The sequence below is a fragment of the Orbicella faveolata genome, unplaced genomic scaffold, assembly GCF_042242905.1.
Source record: "Orbicella faveolata isolate gen_17 unplaced genomic scaffold, um_ofav_v1 contig_34, whole genome shotgun sequence".
NCBI lineage: Eukaryota > Metazoa > Cnidaria > Anthozoa > Scleractinia > Merulinidae > Orbicella > Orbicella faveolata.
The window spans coordinates 4,197,755-4,225,613 of record NW_028301563.1 but is presented as its reverse complement, the minus strand read 5'-3'; the positions used below and the strand labels follow the sequence as shown (position 1 = coordinate 4,225,613).

Genomic DNA, 27,859 nt, shown 5'->3' with positions numbered 1-27,859 from the left:
GGTAGTTACTTCATGTAAGACTATAGAGACCACAGAGACAAGGACCAAGTAAGAGGGAAGAGCTTTTCGATACCAAATTACGTTGACTGAGAATCCTATGGCGTCCAACGAGGTTGAAGTCTGGCAGACTAAAAGAAAGACCATCAGAGAGCGAGTGGCGTTTATGCTGAATAATCCTTTGATGAGTGATATTTCTTTTGTGACCAAGGATCTTTCAGGAGCGGAAGTCATCTTTTCAGCTCACAAGTTCGTGTTAGCTGTAAGCAGTCCAGTCTTGTACGCCATGTTTTACGGTGAACTGGCGGAGAGCAAGAACAAAGTCGAGCTCCCTGACTGTGATTCTGAAGGTTTTCTTGAATTCCTTCGCTTTTTGTATTGCGACGAAGTAAAACTGACTGGAAGTTGTGTGATGCAGGTTTCTTACTTGGCCAAAAAGTACATGATCCCCGAACTTGAGGTCGCTTGCACGAATTTCTTGACCGAAAATCTTTCGCCTGAAAACGTCTTCGACATCTTACCTCATGCCAGAAAATTCGAAGACAACGAACTTGTGCTTCGCTGCTGGGAAGTTGTGGATGCGAGCGCAGAGGAGGCATTGAGATCGGAAACATTCTCGTCTGTTACGAAAGAACTGCTTCAAGAGATAGTCCAACGCGATTGCCTCACAGTACACGAAATTAACCTTTTTGAAGCTGTTGAGCGCTGGGCAGTGGTAGAGTGTGCGAGGCAAGAGATCGAGCCTTCCACAGATAATAAAAGGAAAGTAACAGGCGAAGAGATTGTGAGCAATATTCGCTTTCCCCTGATGACACAGGAGGAGTTTGCACGAAAAGTACCTCAATCTGGCCTGCTTTCCAAAGACGACGTCATCGAATTGTTTATGTGGTTCAGTTCTGTGTCGATAAGTAGTCTTAAATTTTCGAAGCGAGCACGGAAATTAGTTCCCCCTCGTGTATTTTCACGTTGTAAAAGATTCCCTCAGGTCAGCCATGGCTGGGCCTACTCCAGTGGTATTCCTGATGGGGTAGCTTTTACAGTAGATACCCCCGTTTACATGGGTGGGGTCCGCCTGTTTGGCAACAGGGGCTTCTCATATGAGGTGTGTCTCAAGCTGTCTTTTGTGATGGAAAGCAGTGACAGCGACCAGGAAGAACTTTATTCTGTGGAAGGCTCATACCTAACCGATGCTGAAAAAACTGGTGGCTATTTTGGTTTTGATGTTCTGTTCGATAATCTTGTTCCATTACAACAGAATGTGCAGTATAAGATTTCTGCAATGATAACAGGGGCTAGTTCATGGTATGGCTCAAGCGGACAGACTGTTGTAGAGTGCGACGGCGTGTACTTCAGGTTCACAAGTCAATCAAGTCCTAATGGCACAAACGACTCAGGAGGTCAGTTTGCAGAGATTTTGTTTCACATACTCTAACTCTGTTTACAGGACAGCAAGGAAAACAGTTATTGGATGACTTAGCTAAAACCCATGATTACACTGTAATCATTTGAACACTTTACCACTGCCTCAGAGGGAGACTTGTGGCAGCCAGCTACATGTAGTCATTAAACTTTACCTCAGTAGTTGAATGTTTTGTGGAAGTTCTTGGGGTATACTCCTCTTTGAGGTAGCTTGCATTACTTAATGATGAATATTATCCTTACTGTGTCCCTCTAAACTTGAGTGCAGTGGAACCCTGCCTTAATGACAGCCCCATTAACTGATACGACCACTTCGTTATTACTGACAGATATTCAGTTTTTTTGGCCCAAAAGATTCCCCAGGCGGTCATTTTATCTCTACTCCCCATTTGGGAAGTCACTGGAATTTCCAAGTCTCAAATGCCAAAATTTTGCAAGAAAAAGTATAAAGTTAAACTGGAATTTTCAGTGGGGTTGGGGGTAGGGATATTTTCTGGAACAACACATTTTATGAACCTCTTTAAATGACCACCCCTTTACACGAGCCAGGTTGATTTTTAGCCTGGGTTGAATCACCACAGAAAGAGCAAAACATAAACACTTTATAGCACCCACTGGTCAGTCTGTAATAACATGTGGTTTACTATCAAACCTGATGCGGGTTTGGGCTATTAAAAATGAAAAACCCCACAAAGTCCAGTAAAGTGGAATGGTGGTAGGCCATGGTGTACAAAAGAAACAAAACACAGTCATGTGGTTACTTGAGTGAAAGTACCAACCAGGATTAGGTTTTGGCCCAGTGTTTACCATGAAAAAATTGGAAGAAATTTCAACTCCTCTAGCCAGGTCAACCAGAATCTCGAGAAGAGGGTTACCTGGCAAGGGGAGCTGACCCTGAAAGATTTGATTGGTAAAGGGGTACCCTTTTGTGGTGATTCAACCTGGGTTAGAAAGTAACCCAGGGTCATGTAAAGAGGGCCTTATTCGTACAGCCTCAATTTTATGGTACCAAAATTGTTGTATAAGTAGGGTTCTACTGTTCTTCTTCCAGTTAGAAAAAAGCTTTGAAAAGCAAAACTGATTTGCAAACTACACAAAGTGTATTGTAAGACTAAGCTTCAATTTGACTCATCAATAAGGAGACAATTGCATAAATTAGAATTTTAGTTTATTAAGTTAATTAATTCAATTAAAAAAGATTCATAATATCTCTCATAATTTAAGGGTATTGCATGAAAAACAAAATACAGCATTTATACATATACTACATGGTACATGAAATTTCAGACTACTCTTGTCTGATAATGAGATTTGCATGTTTTTGGTATGAGTAATTTTATTCGGAAACTCCAAAAGATTTGCAAGTAAGAAAAATTTCCTTACAAAGACAAGTAACACATAGTAATAATTAAATATCCCTTCAAGGAATAACCATCCCAGCCTTTAAAATAAAATTATTTGGTAAGCAAGTTACATAAACCAAGACATCATTTAATGGTATTGACTTGCATCATGCAAAACCTTCTAATCTTTTAAGAATTCAAATATCAGGCCTCTAAAAAATTTCATCATGGCCTTGTTATTTATCTGAGACATTTTATAGCGCAAGCTCCTACAGTGGGTTCAGGTAACTAGGAAAACCTCATTAAATTAAACAAAATATATTTTTAAGTATTGAAAGCAACCTAGTCTGTATAAGAGCTACATCCATACAAGAAAAGTCTTGATTATGCAGAAACTTACAAACAAATATGTGTACATCTCTGTAATAAATAATAATGTACTATCAGAATAGATTTTTGATATCTTCCTATGTATTTAGAAATAAACCTGTCCTTGTTGCTTTGTCTAGTCAACTCTATTTCCAACTGTCCAAAAGTTATAATTTTATACAATGTCCTCTTTGGAGGGACATACTGTTCAACAGCTTCTATTAATTGAACATTTATACACCGGAGAGACTTGAATGCAAACATTACACTAATTATCAATTTGAAGTTGCTTGAGAACATTGAACTATTTAATTAGGTTATGAGCTCGAGATTTCTATGAGGTGTTGGTTGATGAGGCCGAAGGTCGAATCAACTATCACCTCATAGAAGTTGAGAGGGAATAATCTTAGTAGAATTCTAACTAAAATGAATGCAAATAATGGTTTCAAATTATTTTTCCATGTATTATTAAACTTTAAACTTAAACAAAATGGCACGGACTGAACTGTTGATGGAAATTTGCAGTTGTCTATGTACTGCACCCATTTTTTCAATAATTTCACGTTTTTAAAGCCAAGAAACCGTAAATGTCCTTGTTTTAGACTTCTCAAGAATTTAATTATTCATTTGTATCTTAACTTTCCTCCAAAACTTCAGGACTATGAAAGAAAGTCGCCATTTCCTGGACAACTGAGAGCCACTGCACTCTAATTAACAATTAGATTATGAGCTCGAGATTTCTATGAGGTGATAGTTGATGACGCCAAAGGCCCAATCAACTATCGCCTCATAGAAATTGAGAGCAAATAATCTAATTGTTTTAGTAGATTTCTAACTTAAATTAGTGCAAATAATGGTTTCCAAATATTTTTCGATGCATTATTGAACTTTACGCTTTTACACAATCGCACGTATTGAATTGTCCTTGGTAAATTTGCAGTTGTTTACGTGCGTGCACCGGTTTTCCAATAATTTCAAGTTTTTTAAGTCAAGAACCCATTTATGTCCTTTTTGTCTTCTCAGGAATATAATTATCCAATTACAACTAAACTTTCTTCCAAAACTTCGGAAAAACGATAAAAATGTCGCATTTCGTGGACGACCGACAGCTACTGCATTCTAATGGCTGATAGTATACGAGTAGCTCAGCCAATCAGATTGCAGCATTTGCATTAGTACAATAGCAGAATTCTACTAATAGCTGATAGTGTAAGAGTAGCTCAGCCAATCAGATTGCAGCATTTGCATTAGTATACTAGTAGAAATTAGGCTATAGTTTCATGCATGCGTTTTTCATCAAAGCATTTATTTTGCCCTCTGATGAAAGGCTAATGAATGGTTCTCATAATTTTAAGTTGTGTAATTAGTGTTTTACTAGGTCTCTGACGCACCACAACTGTTTCTTTAGGAACTGACAACTGCTTATTAAAATGGAAAACGTTTACTATGGAGATGGCAGAATACAGACTCTGCAGAGCTTGAGGATAATAATCCTTGAGTCAGACTGGCCTGATAATTAACCAATAATGCATCCACAGTTGACATGTTAACCCTTTGTAGAAATACTTGGAGATGATGCTAAAGCAAAAGCCAAGGACTCCACTAATGAAAAAAAAAAATTGTCAATGGACAGGATTCAGACTGTTTTCAATAATAATTATGTACCACCCTGGTTGAGTACATGAAAGACGAAACATCAACTTACAGTGTGGAAATGCTCCTCTTTTGGTAATATTTTCCAGACAAGAAACAAGGAAGGTGTTACATTTGGTAAATTCTTCATCAATTTTCTTGAATTTCTCTTCACTGAAAGAAAACAAGAACGACAAAAAAAGTTTCAGCCTAGTTTTTGGTCCAGAAAAACCTCTTAGCACATAATTTGTAAACGCAACATAGTCATCCACTGTTCATAAATGAAATAATGAGAGTTGCATTCTTACTTGATGTGTTGGGCTCCATTATCCCAATATGTTTGGAACATCAGGACCAAATTAAGAACCTTGAGAATCACTTCTCTTAAATACCCAACCTACATTGAAAAGGAATATTTTAGAGTTACTGGGTGGTATGAAATACATTTCTTCAGGTCATCACCAACTGGATAAAATTTAAAATGTGGCCTATTTGCTCTTCACATTTCAGACAAGGGATCTCAGTCATTCTTATTTGAGATTAATTAATATGTAATGATGCAGGTAAAGAGCTATAAATGCTAATCTCTGGGTGCGTTATGTCCTATTATACTTTGTCTATTCATTTTACTGTATCACACCTTTTGACTAAGCAAACATCGATCATACAGTTTCTGGACATAAGAAGAATGAGCTTTGATGAGATCATCAAGGTCCTTTGCCTGAAGAAAAAATACAAAGTTAATTTTTTTTTATCTTCAATTATAAACCAAAATTTGACATCTATGAATTGAACTTATTATTTATTAATGATAAATATGGCTTATTGGCCATGCATAAGCTCAAGGTGGCTGGATATTGGGCAAGTTCTTTTTTGTATGTTTGTGGACCAAGATGGAGTCAAGGTCCATAAACCCGCAAAGAAAGAACAAGGCCAACTTCTAGCCATCTTGACTGAACAAGCTTAAAAAAGAACTTACTATGCGGCTTCCTGGGAATTTTTTTCTTTTGAGACACAGCAGGTAGTTCCGAGTGAGCAAGATAGTGCCATCTTGCCTGCTTGGGTAGCCAATCATTTTGCAGTAATTAGTTCATCTTGTCCACTCCCTGAGCTGGCCATATAATTAAGTGTATATTCTCAATGGGCAAAGACCTAAATATCAATTATTATTCAGCTGTTGAATTTCTATAAGAAATAATAATACCTGGTCTAAAGCTTCCTGAAACTCTAAGACAGTTGAATGTAATATCTGTTGATCAAAATGAAATGTCAAAATAAACTAATCAGAGTGAAATAACGTCTTGCAAATTCTGTAATAATCTGCAGAAATAATCTGCACTTAGTGATCATAAAACTCTAGAGTTCAGTGAGAATGTAAAATATAAATGGCATTATATCAAAGCAAAGAATTATGTCACCCCCTGATGTAAATTTCTCAATATCTTTGTTAATAAAGGACTGAATACATAAAGTATGTAATTTAACAAGTTTTATATTGAAACCTGCCTGCCAGTAACAGTAACTTTATTAATACATAATTGAATTACAAGCCTTAGTAGCTTAATTACAGCTAGCTAAGTTATTCTGGGTATGCTACTATCAGACATTCTTGTTAACTGAGTACATTTCTTTGCAATAATTAGCCTGTGTCACAGCCACCCTCTCCAAAAGAAAAAATTAGAGAGATGCATCTGTTTGTTACCATTGATAATCGTGTCCGAAGTCATGTGACTTTTCCAGGAATGTGTGGAAAATGACCTGATTAGTTGATCGATTGTTTGTGGTTTAATAAGGGTAACACCTGTAAATTGTTTAACTCAGTGCATTGCATTTTATGGGTTGCACAAGCATATCTCTCAAGTGTTGGTTGTGGAGAACACAATGGAAATTTGTTACACTTTGTGACTTAGATATAGATTTTAATAGAATTTTGAAGTTGAAAAAGCCAGGTTAATCAGGTAATCAGCATTTCATGGTAACAAAATTATTTTGCAAGTGGTCTGTTTTTTATCTGTGAACATTCAAAGGTCATGAGCTTCCTCATGCAAACATCACCTGTAGGGAGCAAGTTCCTTTGTTGTCTCCTCGTGTCATGTCAGCTATTGTGACACTGAAATTGTTTTATGCCTGGATAATTTATGCAAGGACCGTGATTAAGAACAGCAACACACAGAAAGACACCCTCTCTGATATTTTCTTTAGAGAGGGCATCTGTGACACAGGCTATAATAATCCCTCCACTCCATGAAGCAGGTATCAACAGGGTTAAAATTGCAGTACATGGATAATTCAATAAATGGGAGTCAGGGATTATAAGAGTGTCCTCAATGGAGCAATAACTTCAGCCTACAAGTACATGTATAAAAGGTGTCCATTACAAAAAACATTTAGCTAAAGGGTGTAATGACTTTTAACACTTACTCTTGTCATAAAGTGATTATGAATGCTGTTAATAAACTGCATCAACTTGAACCTGAACACAAACATCTTGTGCAGCAACTCTTGATCAGGAGGTGATGTTGAAACTGGATCACTTGATTCAGTCTCGCTTTCTGTTTCATCTTCATCACTGACATCACTCTTTGTCTGTCGTCTGTCACCTTTAAGATCTAACAGAACCAATGTGCAATCAGCAGGAGGGGCATAAGTACTAAATTTAATAGTACCTCTGCAGTAATGAAACTGACAGTGTGTAATTACAAATACCATCTAGATCTACCAACTTAAAAAACTTGGTTGCAAACCCTTTTAAATGTGATTCATATCATGAAATATTATATGACTGTAGCAGTACCAATTGGACTGCCTCTTGCTGTATCATTCCGGCAATACAGGTAACTTACAAAGTTGAACTGACGTAATAACATATTAAAATACTGGAATCCCTTCAGTTTTCAAAAATAAACACCCTACACATAAGACTCACTAGGAGTACAAGATATTGAGTTTGAAAAACTGAGCACTCCAAAAATCAGGATTCCCTTGTATCCCTAACAAAATTTAGAACAAATAGTGACAAAAAGCAATAATATTATTACAGTCGAACCCCTATTAAGCAGCCACCTAGTTAAACAGCCACCTCTAGCAAGCAGCCATTAATCACAATTCCTGATGAGGACCATTTCTGGTTTTTTTTTTATCTCTATTAAGTGACCAACCCCTTTTTAGCAGCCACTATCCCTTTCCCGAGGGTGGCCATGTAATAAGGGTTTAACTGTAAAGTTTTCCAATGTAAAATTTAACATCTACACAAGCAAATTGATTATTTAATAAAATAATTGGAAAATTATGCAGAAAACCTGAAAATCTAAGTTCATCCAAACTCCACTTTGCCTGTTTCAGTTTTAACAGGAACAAGAACACAAGATTGTAGAGCTTCTGACAAGAACTGTCAATGACAATGTTAACTGGCCAGGGTGCCTGCAACAAAAAGAAAGTTTTGTCAATACAGTCAACAACAAACACCCTTGCGCTTAGACTGTTCTGACACCGCATTCGCTGGAAGAAGGAAGATTGCTTAATACACTGAACAAGAGATCAGTCCATTACTGTACCATGCACTGAAAAGTTGCTCATTATGGTTCTAATCGGTTTGATTTCCTTAAATGATTAATTAACAGTTTATTGTCCAGTAATTATAAGCCTTGTTTGCTCACTGATAAGATCTGATAAGCTGAACAGTTAAGAAACCTATATGGAGTCTGAGAATTAATAAGAAAATAATATGATTGTATAACATAATTACAACTAAAAAACTCTTTTTATGAAGCAATAGTTCATTTGCTCCTAACAATGTAAATGATTAATCATTTAATGAAGTACTAACCCTGTAGTCTAGTGCCATTCCATGCAGTGATTGACCCAGCTGGCTACGGCTTGTTGCACCACTCGTTGATAAACTCACGACTAACCTAAAACACAAGTAAAGGAGAGTCCCTTGAAATCAATGATTGATTCCAAATTTAAACTTAAAAACTGAGTGGAAGGCAAGTAGGCAAAACTAATCTAGCTACAGTGCAAATGAAGAACTGATCAGAGGAAAAGACTAAGGATGGAGGGGGGAGGGAGCAAACATGAATTCGAAGGGTAGAGGGAAAGATGGAAGTTGCAAGGGAGCTAAGAATCAATAAGAAAGAGAGAAGGAGGCCAGGAGGGAAGGATGAAAGCTAGGCATGTGGGTAGCTAGATAGCTAGGATGTATGTTGGTAGAAACACCCTTCACCTCTCAACAGCCTCTGGAAAGCGTGGTTGTAAAGCTTCCTGTATTAAACTGTTAAGGAATGAAATGTCCTGCCACACTTCACGTTGCCTTGCCTGTAAAAACATTAATTAAAAATCATCTTTATACCGTTGCATGTAACTGAAAAGTTGTACTCATATAATTATTTCACTTCCACCAAATAGTTGTGGGCTTGTGGTGTGGCATAACATTCCAATAATTTTGATCAGCTTACCTTGTTAAATATTTCAACATAAAACTGATGCATTGCATCACCAGCCTCCAAAAGAAAGAAGTTCTATAAATAAAACATTAAGAAAAAAACATCATGACCTGATCAGTTTTCCTTATGATACATTATACTGGCAGTAGTATAACCTAACGTGACATGACGTAACATAACATAAAACCTTTTAATTTCAACATGATAAGAGTTAAAGCATGAAAGCCTTCGATTAATAGGATAAGTGTTTCTAATTCACCAACCCTCATTGCTGCTAAATGATCCAGAAGACAAAAGTCTGTTTTCATAAGTTCAATAATGGAACAGCTTGCCTATAACAAATACAAAACTTAACCATTAAAATGCAGAATTTGTCGACAATATACCACACCCGCCAAAAGATCATGTGGTCGCAGATGGTAGAGAAAGACAGGGTTCGTACCCTTTTTCAGAAACAAACTTCCAGGACATTTCCAGGACTTTTCCCAGACTCAGATTGATTTTTCCAGGACTCTGAAATTCACATCACATTCTCCTTACTGTCTGCCATACATTTCATACTTTTTTACTTGAGTTTAAGAGATTTCCAGAACTTTCCAGGACCAGTAAACCTTTTCCAGGACTTTCCAGTCCTGGAAAATGCCACAATAAAATTCCAGGACTTTCCAGGTTTTCCAGGACCCGTATGAACCCTGGAAAGAGCTGAAGCAGTGTTCAAGTCATGGCAAAGGACCAGCAGGTGTGGAAGGATTACGTTGCTGCCCTACATGCATGCCACCAAGACATAATGGGCATGAGTGAGTGAGTGAATACCACACCCTTTTCAACAATAAATTTATTACTAATAGTAAAGTTGAGAAGCTGCCAAATACTTGCTTTGGTCTACATCTAAATAGGATTGTGGTTTAATTGTGATCATAATTATTTGGAATACTGTTTGCTAATTTATAAACTGACCCGTGTGCAGGAGTCTTCAATGAGAGGTGTAAGGCACTCGGTCAGCAATAACTCCACTGGTTTGAGCAAATTAAAAACCCCTGAGACAAAAATAAAATTCAAATATAATTACAACTTGTGTAAGTCCATGATAATGACTTTCACAAAAAAAAGAAACAAAAGGTATATTAATTATCAACTTCACGACAATAGCAACTGGCCAGTGAATATGAAACACTTTATATTGACAGAGTTGAGGTTTGGATTTGACTGAATCCAACTTCATTACATACATTTGCAAAATATGCTTGCACAAAATTATTTTTCACTCCACTACCTGTATAGCTTTGATCTGTTTGGTTAAAATGTTTCACAATACTCTCTATACAGTCCTTGATCAAAGGGAAGATTTGTTGTAGTTACTCATGCATATCAATGTGTAGAACTAGCTGTATCTTTAATCTTTAATAAAAATTCTAAATTACATTACGTTGAACAAGTCAATCCAATGAATTTGAGGACAGCTTAAAACAGAATACCAGATTCTTTAATATAAGCTGCCTTAGTGTATCATGGTATGATTGTATACCTAGTTAAAAATTACTCTAAACTCGTATCAAAAAATAAGATAATCACAGTAAAAAATTAGCACTGAACTTATTGTAAAAATAAGCAAACAATTTCTTGTGGAAGACTGACAAGGTGTTAGACTCCCTGATGTTAAGAGGTAGTTCATTCCATGAGCGACAAACTAGTATAAAATATGAGTTCTTGTAACTTGATAGAATAACATTGCCTGCAAGGTACTTATTAACAAATAGTTCTTGATAGCTGATGATGTAGCAGTTTTAGCTAAAAAATCTTCACTGAGCTAATGTTCTGCACAGAAACACCTCTTGAAAGCAATAATGCAATTATTGGTTGTACCTGAACAGATCTTTTCAAGTTTTCCAGCAACAGCACTATAGCAAGAGAAAAGACAATCAGAATCTTATCAATGAATTCTAACATTTTTTGGCGGTTTTGTTGACTAGACATGAACATTTGATATATCTTCAAAAGAGTACTTGAGAGCATCCAAAAATTGATCTTCACTTTGGTCCAGCGTTCAAGCTATATGATCATCACAAACTACAAGTATGCAGCTCATGTTCAACTTTACAATTAGAACAAGTACCTTCTTTGTGAGTTCTGGCTATTTGGAGATGAGTCCATGAATGAGAGCTTTAAGACATGGTCACCAGTGTCATCTATAACCGACACTACTTGGTCAGAATCAGCTATGATGTCTATAAGGCTTGTTCCATCTTTTTTATCCTGCAGGGAACTATCCACTGTCTCCTCTGATGCTGCAATTGACATGACATAATTTATAGAGGATAACATGAGCACACATAGATATGGAATGTCACGTCGAGTGTTGAACTCGATATCTCACAAGTGAGCAGAGCAAGTTACAAGTGAGAAGAAGAAAACACGAGAACACGAGAAGAGATGTTCTGGACATATCTACAAGCAACCATTTATTATTTTGTTTAAATTATATAAATGTACTCTGACAATAACGTTTTTGATGATTTTCCGAAGATTTCCACAGATTCTACAAAAATTGTCCGAAGGCCACATGAACGTTTCTGAACATTTTCTGAAAATTTCCAAAGATTACCAAAGACAACTGAAGATAAACAAAGATTGCCAAAGACTTTTGAGGAAGATCCAAAGATGTTTTGATCATACACCAACAAGTATAAGTGATTTAGTACAGTTCAAGGGTCAAACATGATATTAGTGAAATCATCAATATTTTCACTTGTCTATTTCTCGTGAAGATATGGAAAATATGCCACCCGAGTCCAAGATGTGGTTTCATATGAATTTTACGAGTGGTGTACTGTATTTTCAAGTAAAACACTTGTGTTTATATCAATAATAAAAGATATGACATGGAATGGTATAAATTAAAATACAGCATGACGAGAGGGCAAGGCATGATATGGCACAAAGTGACATGATGTGAACTGACATGGAATGATGGCATGACCATGCATGACTTGATATGACATGAAAATAACAGACCAAGATTGACTGGCATGACATGAAAAAACACAAGTTACTGTGCATTATTTTGCATTAGATATGTATGCAACACAATTTGGGCTATTTTGTATTTTCATCCCAAAATTGCTTCACATCCACATTGGATTACATTGATGGGAAATCAACCCACGAAAAGGGCTATTGAGATAACACAACACAAGATAACGTGAAGTGATACAAACTTAAATTGTCAGGATAGCAGAAAGTGATGGAGCATGACAGACTTGAGATGGCATAAAATGACACTCCATGGGAAGAAATGACAAGATCAAATTACATGGTGTGATATGATGTGGCATGACATACAGTGTGATATAGGATTGCAGGTATGGCATGACAAAGTTAAATATCATTGATATGACAAACAGGTAGTTACATCACACATAATGTAAGTTAGTCTATAACTTACAAGGATTACTTGATAACACAGTCAACAGTTGATCCAAAAACTCTTGGTACAAGGAACCTATGTAGTAAGAAGTACAACAGACAACATTTTGAGTGTCAGTGTCATAATATATGAATTACTGATAAATGAAATTAGTCAAGTGTTACATCAGTTGACAAGCTGTAGAAGTCCCTCCAATGAAAATGCTACAGATGATCTGATTGGCTGTACAATTTGCTGTTTATCACATGCAGCCAGCATATAATTATATATTTCTTTAAAAAAATTAACAATTTTCAGAAGCATATGAAATGAAATAGGTTTATAAAAATAATGGTTTTCTGACCTTCGGTTCTAAGGGAGTGAAGTTCACCCATCTGTTGAAAAGAAAGAAACTCACAGTGAACTTTAAGACAGATTCATGAGGCATTACTAACACCTTTCAACAGCATGCAAACTCTCCTCAAGCAATGGTTTTGTGTTTCACTGCCATCAATTATCTTAAGTAGCAGACTTCTCAGGAAACAGACGTTTACTTCAATGGGATCAAAAGCTCACATCTATGCCTGGCCTGTTGTGACTGGCTCATTTTGATCCATTCTGTTTGTTTCTTTTTTCCAGATTTGTTGGTTGACATCAGGGAGGCATGGTGGCCTCGTGGTTAGTGCGCTTGACTTCGGATCAAGTGTTCTGGGATCAAGCCCTGGCCAGAGACATTGTGTTTTGTTCTTGGGCAAGACACTTTACTCTCACAGTGTCTTTCTCCACCCAGGTGTACAAATGGGTAAAGGCGAATTTAATGATGGGGGTAACTCTGCAATGGGCTAACATCCCATCTAGGGGGAGTGGAAGTATTCCTAGTTGCTTCATGCTACAGAAACCAGGATAAGCTCTGGGCTGATGGGCCACTTGGCTCATATGCAGACTTTACCTTTTACCTTTTTTACCTTGGTTGTCATCATACTTTAACTTATGATTGATGGCACCCAAAAATGCAATCATTAGTTAGGCTTTGAACTTCAGAGTTTGCATGTTATTGACAGGCACAGCCAAGTTGACTGAACATTATAAGTTAATGATTTTAAACTTAAGTTTGATGTAAGTGTAGATATTCAGTCTCCCTACTATGGCTGTGAATCCTCACAAGTCCAATGAGCAAAGTTTAAGCATGACAACTACATGTATTTGATGAAAATTTAAAATATATATATTTACTTATTCATTAATAAAAAATTTGATCCAAGCATACCTTTCCAAGGCCTTGAATTAACTCTACAGACTTCCCAGCTCGAAATATCTGTTTATAACAAACGATCAAGTGTTGTTGATAGATGTATATATGGTATTTATTTATAGTTTTTTAAGTCAAAAACACACTCAGGTATCTTACAGTTATAGTCACTCTGTAATGTACAGGTTCACAAAGTGGAATACAGTAATAAGTGCATGGTTTTTACATCCAGTGTTCAAAGCCATACACTTGTGTGTTGTTATTACCTGGTTGACAAAATCCTGTAGAAAGCAAGGGACAACAGATTTTAAGGGTTGATTGGCACATCTAATAATCACACCATCAGACCAGAATGATGAACTGTCTACACTGATGGCTTGGATTCTGTCAGTTGAGAGAGAATATTAAATTATGATGAGCTCACGAGCTTGCATCAAATATTTGAGCTTAGAGTAACCCATGCATTTTGCTTAACTTTGAGTTAAAAATGATGTTTTGCTCTTTTGAGGAAATTATGGTTTGTTAAGATATGGCTTGTATTTGTAGCCGATCTAATGCTTGTTGTCATTGACTAATTCTAGGGTATTATTCTGACTCTATTTGTAATGCCCACAGTCCGATTATAGGCATGCAAAAACAAAGCAAAAAGCCATATGATATAATAAACAATTATTAACCTCGCATGTGCACTCTTTAAGGGAAAATCTCAAACCTTGGCCTTGCCATATTGTCCTTGCTATCTTTCGCTCAATTAATCTGTGAATGCAGACATGTGTCTGGCTGTCGCTTGTCTCCGCCGAAAATAACATCTGTGAACCCGAGCCAGGAAATGATTTCTGTGACGTAGGAATTTTAAGCCAATCACAGTTTAGCTCAAGTAACCCCAGAACTACTGAGCGAGGTATTCGCTGCGAGGAGCACTCGAGTTTCATTCTATCATGGAATCTGATTGGCCAAGGAGAAACAAAAGTCATTACGTCGCAGAAATTGTTTCCTGGCTGGGGTTCGCAGACGTTATTTTCGGCATAGACAAGCAACAGCCGGAAATACCTCTGTGTTTGCAGGCTATCGGTCAATACGGCAAGGTCTTGGTTTGAGATTTTCCCATAAAGACCTAAAGGTCGGCTCACACGAGGGGACTAGTCTTTTCGACTAGTCCCTGCAACTAGTTCCCTAAAGAGTTTACACAAAGGGGCTGGTCGCAGGGACTTGTCCCACAAACAGTTTGCACGATGCGTTTTGAGGAACAAGTCGCAGGGACTTTTCCTAAAAAAATCCAAACCAGTTTGAATTTGTGGAACTAGTCACAGGGACCAAATTTTAGTCCCTGTAACTCGATTTTGTGGCAAAAATGGCTAGTTCACACGATAAGACTTGTCCCCTCAACTAGTTGCAGGGACTAGTTACATAGACAAGTTCCCTCGTGTGTACCCACCTTAACTCGCAGTTAATAAGTAGTTACTGTCAGTAATAATGTACCCATAAAAAAACAACATCAAGATACATATTGCTTGAACTTTGGAAAAGCACTTGTCAGCACTGTTATTGTGCTGAGCTATAATTCCTGCTACAAGCATAGTGCTTCCGCCATTTACTAGTACAAATGGGTTTTAGCAAACTAAACCAAAAGTAAATTGAATTTAAGTATAATATTAGTGATATTATTAATAAGTAATTTAACAGTTTAACTGACCTTTCAATAAAAAACTCATTATGTGGGTCACAGACATACCCTGATGTTACCCACTCATCAATAAAACGAAGACAGGGTTCCACACTTTGAAGAAAAACTTTTAACAACAGGCAGACCTGAAAACCAAAAATTTAAAGAATTTTTTTTTTTTTCATACTTTGGGTTTATTTGTATTATTTTGAACCAAAAGAAACTCAAGAAACTTGAGTTCCACAGAAGGCAAAATGCTAGTCTGTCATGCATGTACAGAACTGAATGTACATTCACAGTACATGTACTATGAACTGCAAATCTAACGTTACACATTAAAGCTCTCGTGGTCAAACAGCAGGGGTTTCATCAATGTTTTCAGCAAGTAGGCAACTGGTTTTCACAGGCGGGCAAAACTTTTTGAATTGAACCTATTTAAAAGAACAACCTTCCACTAGATGGTCAAACCAGACCAGGCAGGCAAAATCATCCATACATGTAAAGCCAGTCAATTTGCCAGCCCTTAATGAATCCTCTGAAACAGAATAAAGTTCTGTGTCCGAGTCAGTCTAAAGTTACAAATAAGCTTTATTACATGGCCATTTACTAGGAAATATAAGATTAATAGTCAGATTTACATTAAATAACAGTCTGTAATGTCAGTCATTTTTACCTTCCATTTTGCTGCACCACCATGTCCATCAGTTTGAATAATGCTTCTGTACAACATTGTTAGAATCCTGCATGTTCTCTGAAAATGTACAACAAAATCCATACAGCTACATGAAAGTTTAAGAACACCTACCATACTTCAACTGGGCTATTGACAACATTTAGCACTTTCAATTAATCCAAATTATGGTTTCTTCTAAAATACTGTAAGTACATCATTGTATTTTAAATTAATTAACTGGATCCTCATACATACTAGATAAAGGTAAAAAAGGTTAAGTTTGTATATGAGCCAAGTGGCCCACCAGGCTGGAGTTTATCCTGGTTTCTGTAGCATGAAGTGACTAGGAGTATTTCTACTCCCCCTGGATAGGATGCTAGTCCATCGCAGGGTTATCCCCAGCATATTAAGTTTGCCAGTACCCATTTATACACCTGGGTGGAGAGAGGCAGTGAGAGTAACGTGTCTTGCTCATGAACACAGCACAATGTCCTTGGCCAGGGCTCGAACCTGGACCAATCGATCTAGAGACGGGTGCACTAAACACGAAACCACCATACTTCTGCAGAAATAAAGGTGGCTGCAAATAAATCATACCTGAGCATTGTTTAATTCCTCTGTTTCAATAAAAGTAGCCTGGTAAATTCTGTGTAGACTACTTATCTGATAAACAAAGCAACATAGATGTATTAAATATATTATTTGCTACATCTTAACAACTACATGCTAGAGTCTTCTGCATGTACATGTAGTTGTTAAGATGTTAAATGTAATTACCTTTTTCCAAGCCTGATGGTCTAGATCTCTCTGTGATGGATTACGAACATGCTAGATACATTGTAGTCAAAGGAAGCAACATGATGGCTGCTGACCGGGCCCCAGTGGCTTGAAGGCTGGATAAACCTTTCACTGGATAAATCACTGTCCAGTGGATAGCGTGATTTGGTTTGTTAACACTTATCCACTGGATAGTGATTTAACTGGTAGATAGCTTTATCCAGTCTCTGGGGGAAGGGCTCCAAGAAGATCAGAATTCCATGAGCTCCAGCACACTTAAATCACTGGGCTGTGGCCATTCTAATCATACATCTAATAGTCCAATGTTTTATTCTCACCTCATCTAGTGTGTTCCTCAGTTTGTTCTGAAGTAATAATGACACTGAAACATCTACAAAAAAAAATAACTAACATTAACAATAAATTAAGGATAACAAGTGAACATAATTGAAAAATAGTAATAAATCTACTTGGATACATTTTTAACACAGACTGAAAATTCTTAGCTGTTTAATTTAAAAATCTTTTTTTTTTTTAACTTAGAACTAGCTAAAAATTCAAACTCTAAAATAAAAATCAAGTTACTGCCAGATGTTCAAATATTGTACTTCTATGAAATAACACAAGTGACTAACGACTAGGTCACCTTGCTTGACAATGTCTTTTTCAATAGATGAGAGCAGCGCTTTGTATTCCTAGGTAAAAAAGAATTTGGAAATGAGGGTCAATAAAAGATGTCTCCTGAAAAATCTTTGTCTGATCAGCCATGTCCCTGCCTACCTCAAAGTAACAGGACAGTGCATTGGCGAATGCTTGCAGTGTTTGGGTTGACTTTGTCTCTGGATCTAGAACTGATGACACAAACTTCTGTAAAGAAACAATTTGTTGGCCAGCCATAGCAAATGACGACAGTATAATAGAGAGACTCTCCTGGTGATGAAAAGCAAAAACATGAATCATAAGATATTAAGAGCAGCTTTGCCTAAATATCAACTAGACTTGGAAATAGCGAAAAAAATCGAATTTCTTCAAACTCGCCCACAATGAAGCCCTACGGGCACTAGTTACAAAAATATCGTTTTAAGTTCGATAAATCAAAAGTTTTTTTTCCGCAATTTTTTCGTTTCGATGCCCCAAATCAGCCAAAATCCATCGAAAATGAGCGGCATATTCAGAGGCTCGTAAACTCAAAAGCAAAAATCTTCATTACAAACTGATTGCACGTCGTATTTGTACTTCCTTTCTTGTCTATTTAGAGCTAAATAGATCGTGATTTGATTAGAACTTAAATATTTGACGAATTTTTTAAGTTAACGACCCAAGACAGCTTTACAAGAGGTCTACATTTAGCCTATTTTCAAATGCTAAAAAGGCGTTTTGGTACACGGCTTTTCCCAAAACGACTAGTTTGGTCTGAAAGAGCATTGTTTCTTCTTCAAATTAGTGAAATAAAATTTTTGGGTAAATAAAATCGCGAGCGCTGAGATAGCGAACTAAATGCAGCACTTCGTCCTGAAAACGTGACCTTTAACCCGAGGGTAACGAAACCGATTGCTGCAAGAAAACCCGGAAGAAAAGCAAACGCTTCGTTATTTTGAAACAATTTCTAGTCATATCTCTCCGAAACCATGATTGCAAGAAACTATGTCCAGATATGAAATCTTGCAGGGTCAAAGACGGGGCTAAAGCAAAAATCTTCATTACAAACTGATTGGTTTCGCAGAGATATGACTAGAAATTAGCTTATTTGTCATTTATCCACAGGCTGCACAAGCGCAGTATTTGACTTTTGATTCAATAGACAAACGCGTACAAGACTTTGTATGGGAAACTTACTCAGTCTGTACGGTCTGCAGTGTTTTGGCATGACCGATACTACACGGTATTCGAACGTGACAGTAACTACTGAGTGAACAAAGTAGAATCAAGCACTTTTAAAGGGTAATGGAACTTGACTCTAGCTTTTAACTGTTCATGAAGACAGCCAATTTCACTTTACATTTTTGGGGATTGTTTATTTTGGGGTTACCCATGGAAACTGTCAGTGGAGTTAAGTGAGTTTTACGACAAACATGCGGTCGGCATGTGCATGCAATTTAAGCTAATTTATAGCAGCGGGCAGGTCACGGAACATTAAACATTTCTTCTTTTAGAGGTTTCCAAATCTGGATCCAGCTTCTTTTGAAGGTTAATCCTAGAAGACGACTCTTCTATAAATATAAATATTCAGGTAAGTATCGGCTAACATACTTCAAGTTTGCAAATTTCACTGGAATTCGTTAACGGTCATTGACTTCAATTCTCAGCAAACAAAGTTATTGTGTCAAAATGCGCCCTTTAGCCCCGTCTTTGACCCTGCAAGATTTCATATCTGGACATAGTTTCTTGCAATCATGGTTTCGGAGAGATATGACTAGAAATTGTTTCAAAATAACGAAGCGTTTGCTTTTCTTCCGGGTTTTCTTGCAGTAATCGGTTTCGTTACCCTCGGGTCAAAGGTCACGTTTTCAGGACGAAGTGCTGCATTTAGTTCGCTATCTCAGCGCTCGCGATTTTATTTACCCAAAAATTTTATTTCACTAATTTGAAGAAGAAACAATGCTCTTTCAGACCAAACTAGTCGTTTTGGGAAAAGCCGTGTACCAGAACGCCTTTTTAGCATTTGAAAATAGGCTAAATGTAGACCTCTTATAAAGCTGTCTTGGGTCGTTAACTTAAAAAATTCGTCAAATATTTAAGTTCTAATCAAATCACGATCTATTTAGCTCTAAATAGACAAGAAAGGAAGTACAAATACGACGTGCAATCCGTTTGTAATGAAGATTTTTGCTTTTGAGTTTACGAGCCTCTGAATATGCCGCTCATTTTCGATGGATTTTGGCCGATTTGGGGCATCGAAACGAAAAAATTGCGGAAAAAAATAATTTTTGATTTATCGAACTTAAAACGATATTTTTGTAACTAGTGCCCGTAGGGCTTCATTGTGGGCGAGTTTGAAGAAATTCGATTTTTTCGCTATTTCCAAGTCTAGTTGATATTTAGGCGAAGCTGCTCTTAATGATTATTGATTGCTTGTCAGCCCAATGCTTGCCAAGTTCTGTAATGCATGAATCCAAGTTAACGGCCCAGTATTGATCATTATGCTTTCTGTGCATCTGTTATTGTTTTGGTTTACATCATGGCAAGGTTTCTACTGTTTTCCAATTCTGGCTGCGCAGCGCACGTGCAATGCATTCTGGCCAAAAGTGGGTTGTAGGAGATCTGTTACTGTAATGTAAAGATGTTGAGACTTTATTTACAGACCGTATTAACTACACAATAATATACCTTGTAGAGTGAGTGATTTACATATTAGACTTGTATAATAATTATTATTGGATACCAACAGACCACCTCTGTCAATAACTTTCTTGCTTAGACCAAGAAAAACTATCAAAAACATTTTGAAGAAACTGACTTTAAAATTGTCAAAGGTGGAGCAGAAAATAAATAAATATTTATTATTAATATGGTTTGAGTTTGTAATCGATATAAGGCATGCTCTGATTGGTTAAATCTAGGGCATTATTATCTCGAATGCTCACAGGCCGATTACAGGCCTGCAAAGACAAAGTAAAAAGCAATTTATCCTTGAATATTCAGTCTTTATGGGAAAATCTCAAGTCCTGGACTTGCTGTAATGACCTTGCTTTCAGACAGTCAGTATGTCTGGGTCCTGGTTTGAGATAATCCTGTCAAGACCTCACTACCGGTTACTCAGTTAAAAAGTAGTTAATAGTAATGTTATCTTTTATAATCAACAATGATTTAGATAAACATATACAGGCAAAAACTAATGATAGACAAATCCGACGTGTTTAAATGTACAATCAGACTCAGTTCGCGCTAAAGTCTTTGTCTAACTTATGCAAATTAGAAACTCTGAACTCTTAGTTACTCTTGAAATCGCATATTTAATTAGTTTCCCTTGACAATGGCGCCAAGATGTCGCCGAAACGTCGGATTTGTCTATTGTTAGTTTTTGCCTGTATATGGTTATCTTTTATGTATTGTTAAATCAATAAACCACAGTGTTATATAGTGATCCTTCACTATACAAACTGTAAGTTTGCAAACTGAAGTACTCAGTTGAACAATTATAATATTTTACTTTTGACCTGCTTACTAGACACAACTCACAGGGGTTAGATGAAGAACTTGTATATTGTCTTTAACATCTATTGTACCATTCTGATGCACATGTCTGTAGACAAATGTGTTCTCTGCTCCTGAAAGCATCCTGTAATACATAGAGCAAAATATAAACTAGTACCAATTAGTAATAAATTTGGTTATAAAAGCTTCTTGAAACATTAGCTAAAGTGGAATCTGTATTCATGAACAGATTCCAGTAAATTGGCAAGATGACAGAATGTTGAGGCCCGGTTACAGTGAAAATCTGCATGTAAGAACCTAGTGCTGGCAGAAATTCACCATTTTAATACCCAAAAATAAAAGAACCTGTTTCACCAAGCAAGATCAAGCAGGTTCTTATATACATTGGTTACAGTAAACAATTATGAACTCTTGTTATAGACACAACACTATGTTTACATTTTGTTATCAGGTTTGTTAGGCTTATCATAATACAGTTGTGAATAAATACTCTTTGACTATATATTTAAGGACCAATCCCAATTTATTCATTGTTCTGGTAATCAAGTATGGGTTATTGACCAAGCATGAAGTGAAGATGGCTGGATATTGGCCAAGTTCTTTTTTTGTGTGTTTATGGACCAAGACAGAGTCGAGGTCCATACACTCGCAAAAAACGAACGAGGCCAATATCAAGCCATCTTGACCAAACAAGCTTGGTCAATAAAGGATTTATTTTATGGCTTTTGCGGGAATTTTTCTTGCAGGACACAGTGGGTAGTCCGAGTGGCTCCATTTTGCCCGCTCCGGTAGCCAATCACAGCGTAGGATTTGATTCATCTTGCCTGCTCACGGAGCTAGCCATATAATAACAACCATTAGTATCTCCTTCGTAGAAATTAAGAACCTAATTAAGAACCTACTTAGCCTAAATTGCCAATAACTACCCCCAAAATACAAAAACCTATTTTACCAGACTTAATTATTGTGATAATTTAGCACAGAGAAACATCTTACCACAATGTTTCCCTCACAATCTGAGTCTCTGTCAGTGTTTGATTACAATTACTTTGATAGAATGGATTACGTCCACTTTGATACCTGTCCCTAGGGTCAAAGATTTGTTGTAAATTAAAAACACTGTCCCATGACTTCTAATAAATCTGTAATGTTCATAGTTTTCTGAGGCAGTGACTATAAAAATGCAAAAATGTACCCAAAAAAAACCCTTTATAATAGGTGTCAAATGTATTGCTATACATTTGACTAATTGGGGATACTATAAATAAAATAAATAAACAAATAAAATTAATTCAATTAGAACATACACTACTAAGAATCCCAACTGGTGGGAAGCAGCAGACAAGGAGTTGAACTCGAGCTCTGGACTACCATAGAACAAATCCAGAAAGCAAAAGGGAGGATTTGAACCAGGGACGTCCAAATTCAAATCTAGTGCCCTAAACCACTCAGCCATGTATGCTGCCTCCACAGTAACCACAGCTGCTTAAAGTTTAATAGTTTAATAGCTGTACATGTGATACAGATGTTGCTATATAACACTATGGCATTCACTGTACCATGAACCAGCCAAAGAACAGTTGCTCCTTTCGGATCTATCTGTGTGGTAGTGATTAGTTAATGATTCTTGCCAATATTGAGCAACTATTTGGTCGGACATCCAGCTTCTGTCCTGCAGTTTATAAAATAATACAGAGTTCATATAGTTACATTATTTAACACCTGTCCAATAATGGACAGATCACTGGTGAGAAAAAAAAAATATAATTTACATATTCAACAAAAAAGTTTAAATTGTGCGTAATTATTTTATTTTTGACTGAAGAAAGAAAATGAAAAGCTTACAGTTCAGTTAAATACAAACAACAGACAGCACTTCAATATGCACCTGGCTAGGAATGGAGCTTGCGGTAATTTCCCTGTCTGTGACACTATTTCTTGTTCCTCTTTCAAACTGATCCTGACTAGATGCCAGCTGTCTCTGATCAAGGCTGATTGCAGCAGAATCACTTGTCAACTCTAGCTCCTCATCCTGTTTGAGAATGTGAAGTCAGTTGAGAATTAATTAAAATCTTTGTTTAAAAATAGTGTAGTTTGATATATTAATAAATTAAATGACTCTAAAATTTGCATTACATTATTTTCATTACACAAAATGATAAATTAAATCAAATTGCTATTTCAGTCCTTCTTTTGTCAGGGCACTTAGACATGTAATCTCACAGATGCACTAAGAGATTCTAGAAAGCGTTTTTTTTTTCTGAATGTCTGTGGAGTTATGTAGTAGTATGTAGAGAAATCCACATGATTCCTTTAGTAGTTATCAGTTTACAATGTGACATACATTATAATTATTTAAATATATATTCTTACCTCTTCATCTGACCAATCCTACAGATAAAAAAAAAAATTACTGTAAAATATAGCCGCTATTATTTTAAATTATTACAAGTAAGTTATCAACATAACATGGCTGTAGAGTATATTGACATCTGTGGATGTATCTAATGTTATGGTAAGTACTAGGTAATAGTATGAATTGATTGAACTCAAGCTTAATAGACTATCAGACAGGCTGGCACTTATCTTTGGTTTTCATAGCCTGAAGTGACTCAGAGTGTTTCTACTCCCCCCTTGATGCAGGGTTATCCCAGACTATCATTTAATTTGCTTTAATAAATGCTGATTTGTACACCTGGACAGAGAGAGGGGCTGTGAAAGTAGTGTCTTGCCTAAAAACACAATCAAGTGGCAGGAGAATAATTATTATTTATATTTGTACCAGATACTGTTGATTGGGAAGACCAATAATTTCTTCTTCTTCCCCATCAAGTAAATAACTTTTCCAGTCGAACCACTCCTCCACTGTAATTCAAAAACATCACAAATTAGCTATCCGTATACTAACTACATGTACTTATTAACTGAGAGCCAGGTCATCGCTCAGTCAGTACGGCAAGGTCTCAGTTGGAGATTTTCCTGTAAAGACCGAACATTTGAGATTAATAAGTTGTTTAGTATGACTTTTTGCTTTGTTTTTGCAGGCCCATAATCGGCCTGTGGGCATTACAGAAGAATAATTCTCTAGTATTAGCTAATCAGAGTGCACATTATATCGGCTACAAACACAAGTTATATACAACTGTAGATAATAAAGAATGATAATCACTACCTCTTTCAGGTACACCACTGAGGTTGAAATAAACTTCTTTTTCATGCATGCCCAGTGGACAACAAGTATGGTGCACATGTTAATCAGGGCCAATTCTGTTTTGTCAAATTATTTTCGATTGATTACTTTTTCATTTTGTTAAACAATATTTGCAACTCTACTCTCTGCACAACTTTAAGCCTGCTCCCAAAATATTCATGTGGCTTCACAGTTTAGATGTTAGAGCAAATCACGTTTCCAGCAACTTTATGTAAGAGCTGGTCGTAGATTCAAATTGCATTGAAACCTGTGTATCACTACCAAGACACACAAGAGTCAGTATCCACCTGTCTTAGAATTATACATTGAAAAAATTCACCTCAAATGTTTTTTACCCAGCTACTTTGCTGTGGGTGCCCTCCTACTTAATGGAACCCCAGAAAAATCAAGCCTAATATACAATACCTGGAGTGTCTTGTGGCAGCGGTGGTGTATAATCCACATTAGTTGGAGAATCAGCAAGAGTTAACAGTAGTAAAAGGAGGGAATAGTGAGCATCGGTCTACAAAACCAAAATAAATTGTTGTAAATGGGTTATGTGATGTTTCCTTCATACATGTGCAGTGTTGGAATTTAGTGCTCACCCGCTCGCCAATGTGAGTGTGAAAAGCGACGGGTGACTACAAATCATTGATCACTGAGCACAGAATGGCCGAGTGACACTCGGCCATTCTGTGCTTTTTTTTACCTTTTAACTTACCAAATAATTTGCCAATAATATGCAACATTTTTTTGGGAGGGGAGGCATGATTGTTTCTGGGCAAGTGCTGTCAAAATTTGGTTTCCAACACTGCATGTACTTCTAAGTTACCAAATGGGTGCTAAATTAATTTAACCTATCGTGATTGCTTCACTTTAATTATGTTCTAATCACATATATACATGTAGTCTTATTACTACAATTGACACATTAATTCCACACTTCCACACCTTACTTTCCTGGGATTTTGAAGTCAAAGGTAAGGTCAGGAATCTGTTGCACAAGTCCCTTAGAATCTCTGCCTTCTCTGACTGAGAATGGATATTTAACTTCTGGCAAACTCTGTCAATAATTACAATCAAAATCTAAAAGTCATTACAACGAAGCATGAATATCACTTGTTGAAATCTTATCTATTCTCCAGAACATCTCACTTCTCAGAAAATTAAGTATCCAGTAAAAATTCACTTTGATTGGCAGCTTGGTCAAGCATCAAGAATGCTTTGCATCAAGTAATTATACAAACACAATCAATGAACAAGTTACAAGTACAGTTCCAGTACAGACTGCAATATGCCTTGAGAGTAAAGAAAATTAATTATAACCTTCTACTCAATCTAAGGAATTAACGACTTCAAACTGCTTAAATTTTCCCAATATCAGTGGATCGTTGATTAAAACTGTAGTTATGCTTGATTGTATCAAACTAGTACATTTTCAGCTCACCCATCAATGTTTCTTTCCACGTTTTGACTGTTGACATCCAGATACTGATGAAACCTATAATTTATGAATGATCATAACTGAATACAGTGTGTCATATGTTACACCTTGAGGGAGATGTGATGGCCTGATGTCCCGGTAGGGGGGGGGGGGGGAGGGGGGAGGGGGGAGGACTTCCCTATAAAAAGGACAGGGGTGCTTGTTGTACCTTTCAGGGGTTAAAAAGATGGTTTTGATATCTCTTAGGGTGTTTAGCCTCAAAAGGTTCATAGCAGTAGTTTTTGAGGTACCTTACCTTAGGGTATTAAGGTATTGAGCCGAAAAAAAATATGAGAGGAGATAATGTTTTGTTTCAGAATTCATACCTCTTAGAGGTCAAAAGATTTCAAGCCACGCCCACAAAAGAGGATCTTGGTACCTCTTAAGGGTTCTTTTCAAAATTTCCCACAAGCACCCCAGTGCTTTTTATATGGGAATCCCCCCCCCCCCCCCCCCTCTCAACTAGGCCTAACGCCTAGAGCACTGGACTCTGGATTGTGTAGTTCCAGAAAATATCCATACCTCCCCCATGGAAGGGATTTTTTTCCAAGACCCCCCACCCCTCTGGAAATTCCTATTAAACTTGATACATTTCTTTAAATTTTTTGGTCTTAGAGAACCCCCCACCCTCCAGGAAATTCCAATCCCTTCTGTGGGGCGAGTATGGATATTTTCTGGTACTGCACATTGAGTGTCGTGGGTTTGTGAGACCTGCAGGCATTTTCTAGGTTATTTTTGCAGGCTTACCAGAAAACCCAGCCAGGGCAACATACTTTACCCTCACAGTACCTTTTAAGAGTACCACTATCCACCCAGGGACATAAATCAGTACTGGCAAACATTACAACCATTACAACTGGCTAATATGCCCCAGTAGTTAATAAGTTTCAGTAGATGTTTTACAAACATAACAAAGGCAGTCCACAGCAATACTTTTATTAACATCTCATAAACTCTGGCTTAGATATAATTAAATAAGGTGCTTACAGATTAGTGCGCTCGACTCCGGATCAAACTCTCCAGGTTTGAGCCCTGGCCAGGGACATTGTGATGTGTTCATTTGCAAGATGCTTTACTGTCAGTGTCTCTCTCCACCAGGTGTATAAATGGGTACCAAATGTAATGCTGGGGGCAACTATGCTGGGTGTAACCCTGCGATAAACTAGGGGCAAGTACATGTAGAAATACTCCTAGTCACTTTATACTACAGAAACCAGAGATAAGCGTCAGCCTAATGGGCCACTTGGCTTGTATACAGATTTTACCTTTACCTACCAGCACCAAGATTTACCCTGTAAGAGACCTCCAAACTAGCCTGTGAATGCAGACGTATTTCCGGCTGTCACTTGGTTCCGCCGAAAAATAATGTCTGCGAACCGGAGCCAGAAAACGATTTCTGTGACATAGGAATTCTAAGCCAATCACGGTTTAGCTCAAATAACCCCAGAACTACTGCGCGAGGTATTCACTGCGAGGAGCATTCAAGTTTCATTCCATTATGGAATATGATTGGCCAAGGAGAAAAAAAGTCATTACGTCACAGAAATCGTTTCCTGGCTCGGGTTCGCAGACGTTATTTTTCGGCGGAACCAAGTGACAGCCGGAAATACGTCTGCGTTCGCAGGCTACCCCCGAACTACCCTAACCAAGCCAACCATTTTGCTGAAAGTATGACGTTCAAAGAGGTGAAAAATGTTTGCCCCTCCTCTAACTGGTCCAGGGAAGCCCATACCTCCGCTCTGACTCACTCTCCTCCTCAATTTTGTGCAAGGTATTTATTAAAATAAGGTTTATCCGACTCACCGAAAATTCGACAGCGCAAACTGCACGGAGAGTGTGAAATTTCTGGACGATTTCTGCAGAAAGAAAAGCATTTTACCTCTAAAATTATTATTTACATTTCTTTACATAAAATGAGCTCAAACTACCTTAAAACCTGTCAGAGATTTCACAAACTCTTCGGTCAATCCTTGAATATTTGGATCCTTCAGTGAAATAGGCGCCATTTTTTGGGGTTTTTTGTCACCCAAGACGTCATGTAAGAGTATACAAAACAGAAAGTAT

At 37.1% G+C, this 27,859-nt stretch overlaps 1 protein-coding gene and 1 pseudogene across 1 annotated transcript; one reads left to right on the top strand and one right to left on the bottom strand.

Moving 5' to 3' along the window:
• Positions 1 to 3,257, top strand: LOC110062413 (BTB/POZ domain-containing protein 6 pseudogene; annotated as a pseudogene).
• LOC110062405 (gamma-tubulin complex component 5-like) lies at positions 2,568 to 27,825 on the bottom strand. Its single transcript, XM_089270619.1, has 35 exons — positions 27,724 to 27,825; positions 27,599 to 27,651; positions 25,760 to 25,813; positions 25,264 to 25,375; positions 24,739 to 24,835; positions 23,905 to 23,987; positions 23,496 to 23,513; positions 23,011 to 23,154; positions 22,682 to 22,794; positions 22,119 to 22,208; positions 21,147 to 21,246; positions 17,748 to 17,897; positions 17,614 to 17,662; positions 17,306 to 17,358; positions 16,788 to 16,853; positions 16,191 to 16,268; positions 15,548 to 15,663; positions 14,121 to 14,238; positions 13,873 to 13,920; positions 12,970 to 13,000; positions 12,645 to 12,701; positions 11,316 to 11,487; positions 11,066 to 11,100; positions 10,160 to 10,239; positions 9,466 to 9,534; positions 9,215 to 9,277; positions 8,983 to 9,074; positions 8,587 to 8,671; positions 8,060 to 8,180; positions 7,182 to 7,369; positions 5,965 to 6,009; positions 5,401 to 5,481; positions 5,069 to 5,157; positions 4,834 to 4,934; positions 2,568 to 4,730 (listed from the first exon to the last, which is right to left on the bottom strand). The coding sequence occupies exons 1-35, from the start codon at positions 27,799 to 27,801 to the stop codon at positions 4,675 to 4,677; spliced, it is 2,985 nt and encodes a 994-aa protein (XP_089126745.1). The 5' UTR covers positions 27,802 to 27,825; the 3' UTR covers positions 2,568 to 4,674.
• Positions 27,826 to 27,859: the final 34 nt, after the last annotated feature.

Coding starts and splice junctions, on each gene's coding strand:
- LOC110062405 (XM_089270619.1), bottom strand. CDS start 27,801: ATGGCGCCTATTTCACTGAAGGATCCAAATATTCAAGGATTGACCGAA. Junction 22,795..23,010: donor CAAGCTCCATTCCTAGCCAG/GTGCATATTGAA, acceptor TATAAACTGCAG/GACAGAAGCTGGATGTCCGA. Junction 4,935..5,068: donor AATGGAGCCCAACACATCAA/GTAAGAATGCAA, acceptor GTTTTCTTTCAG/TGAAGAGAAATTCAAGAAAA.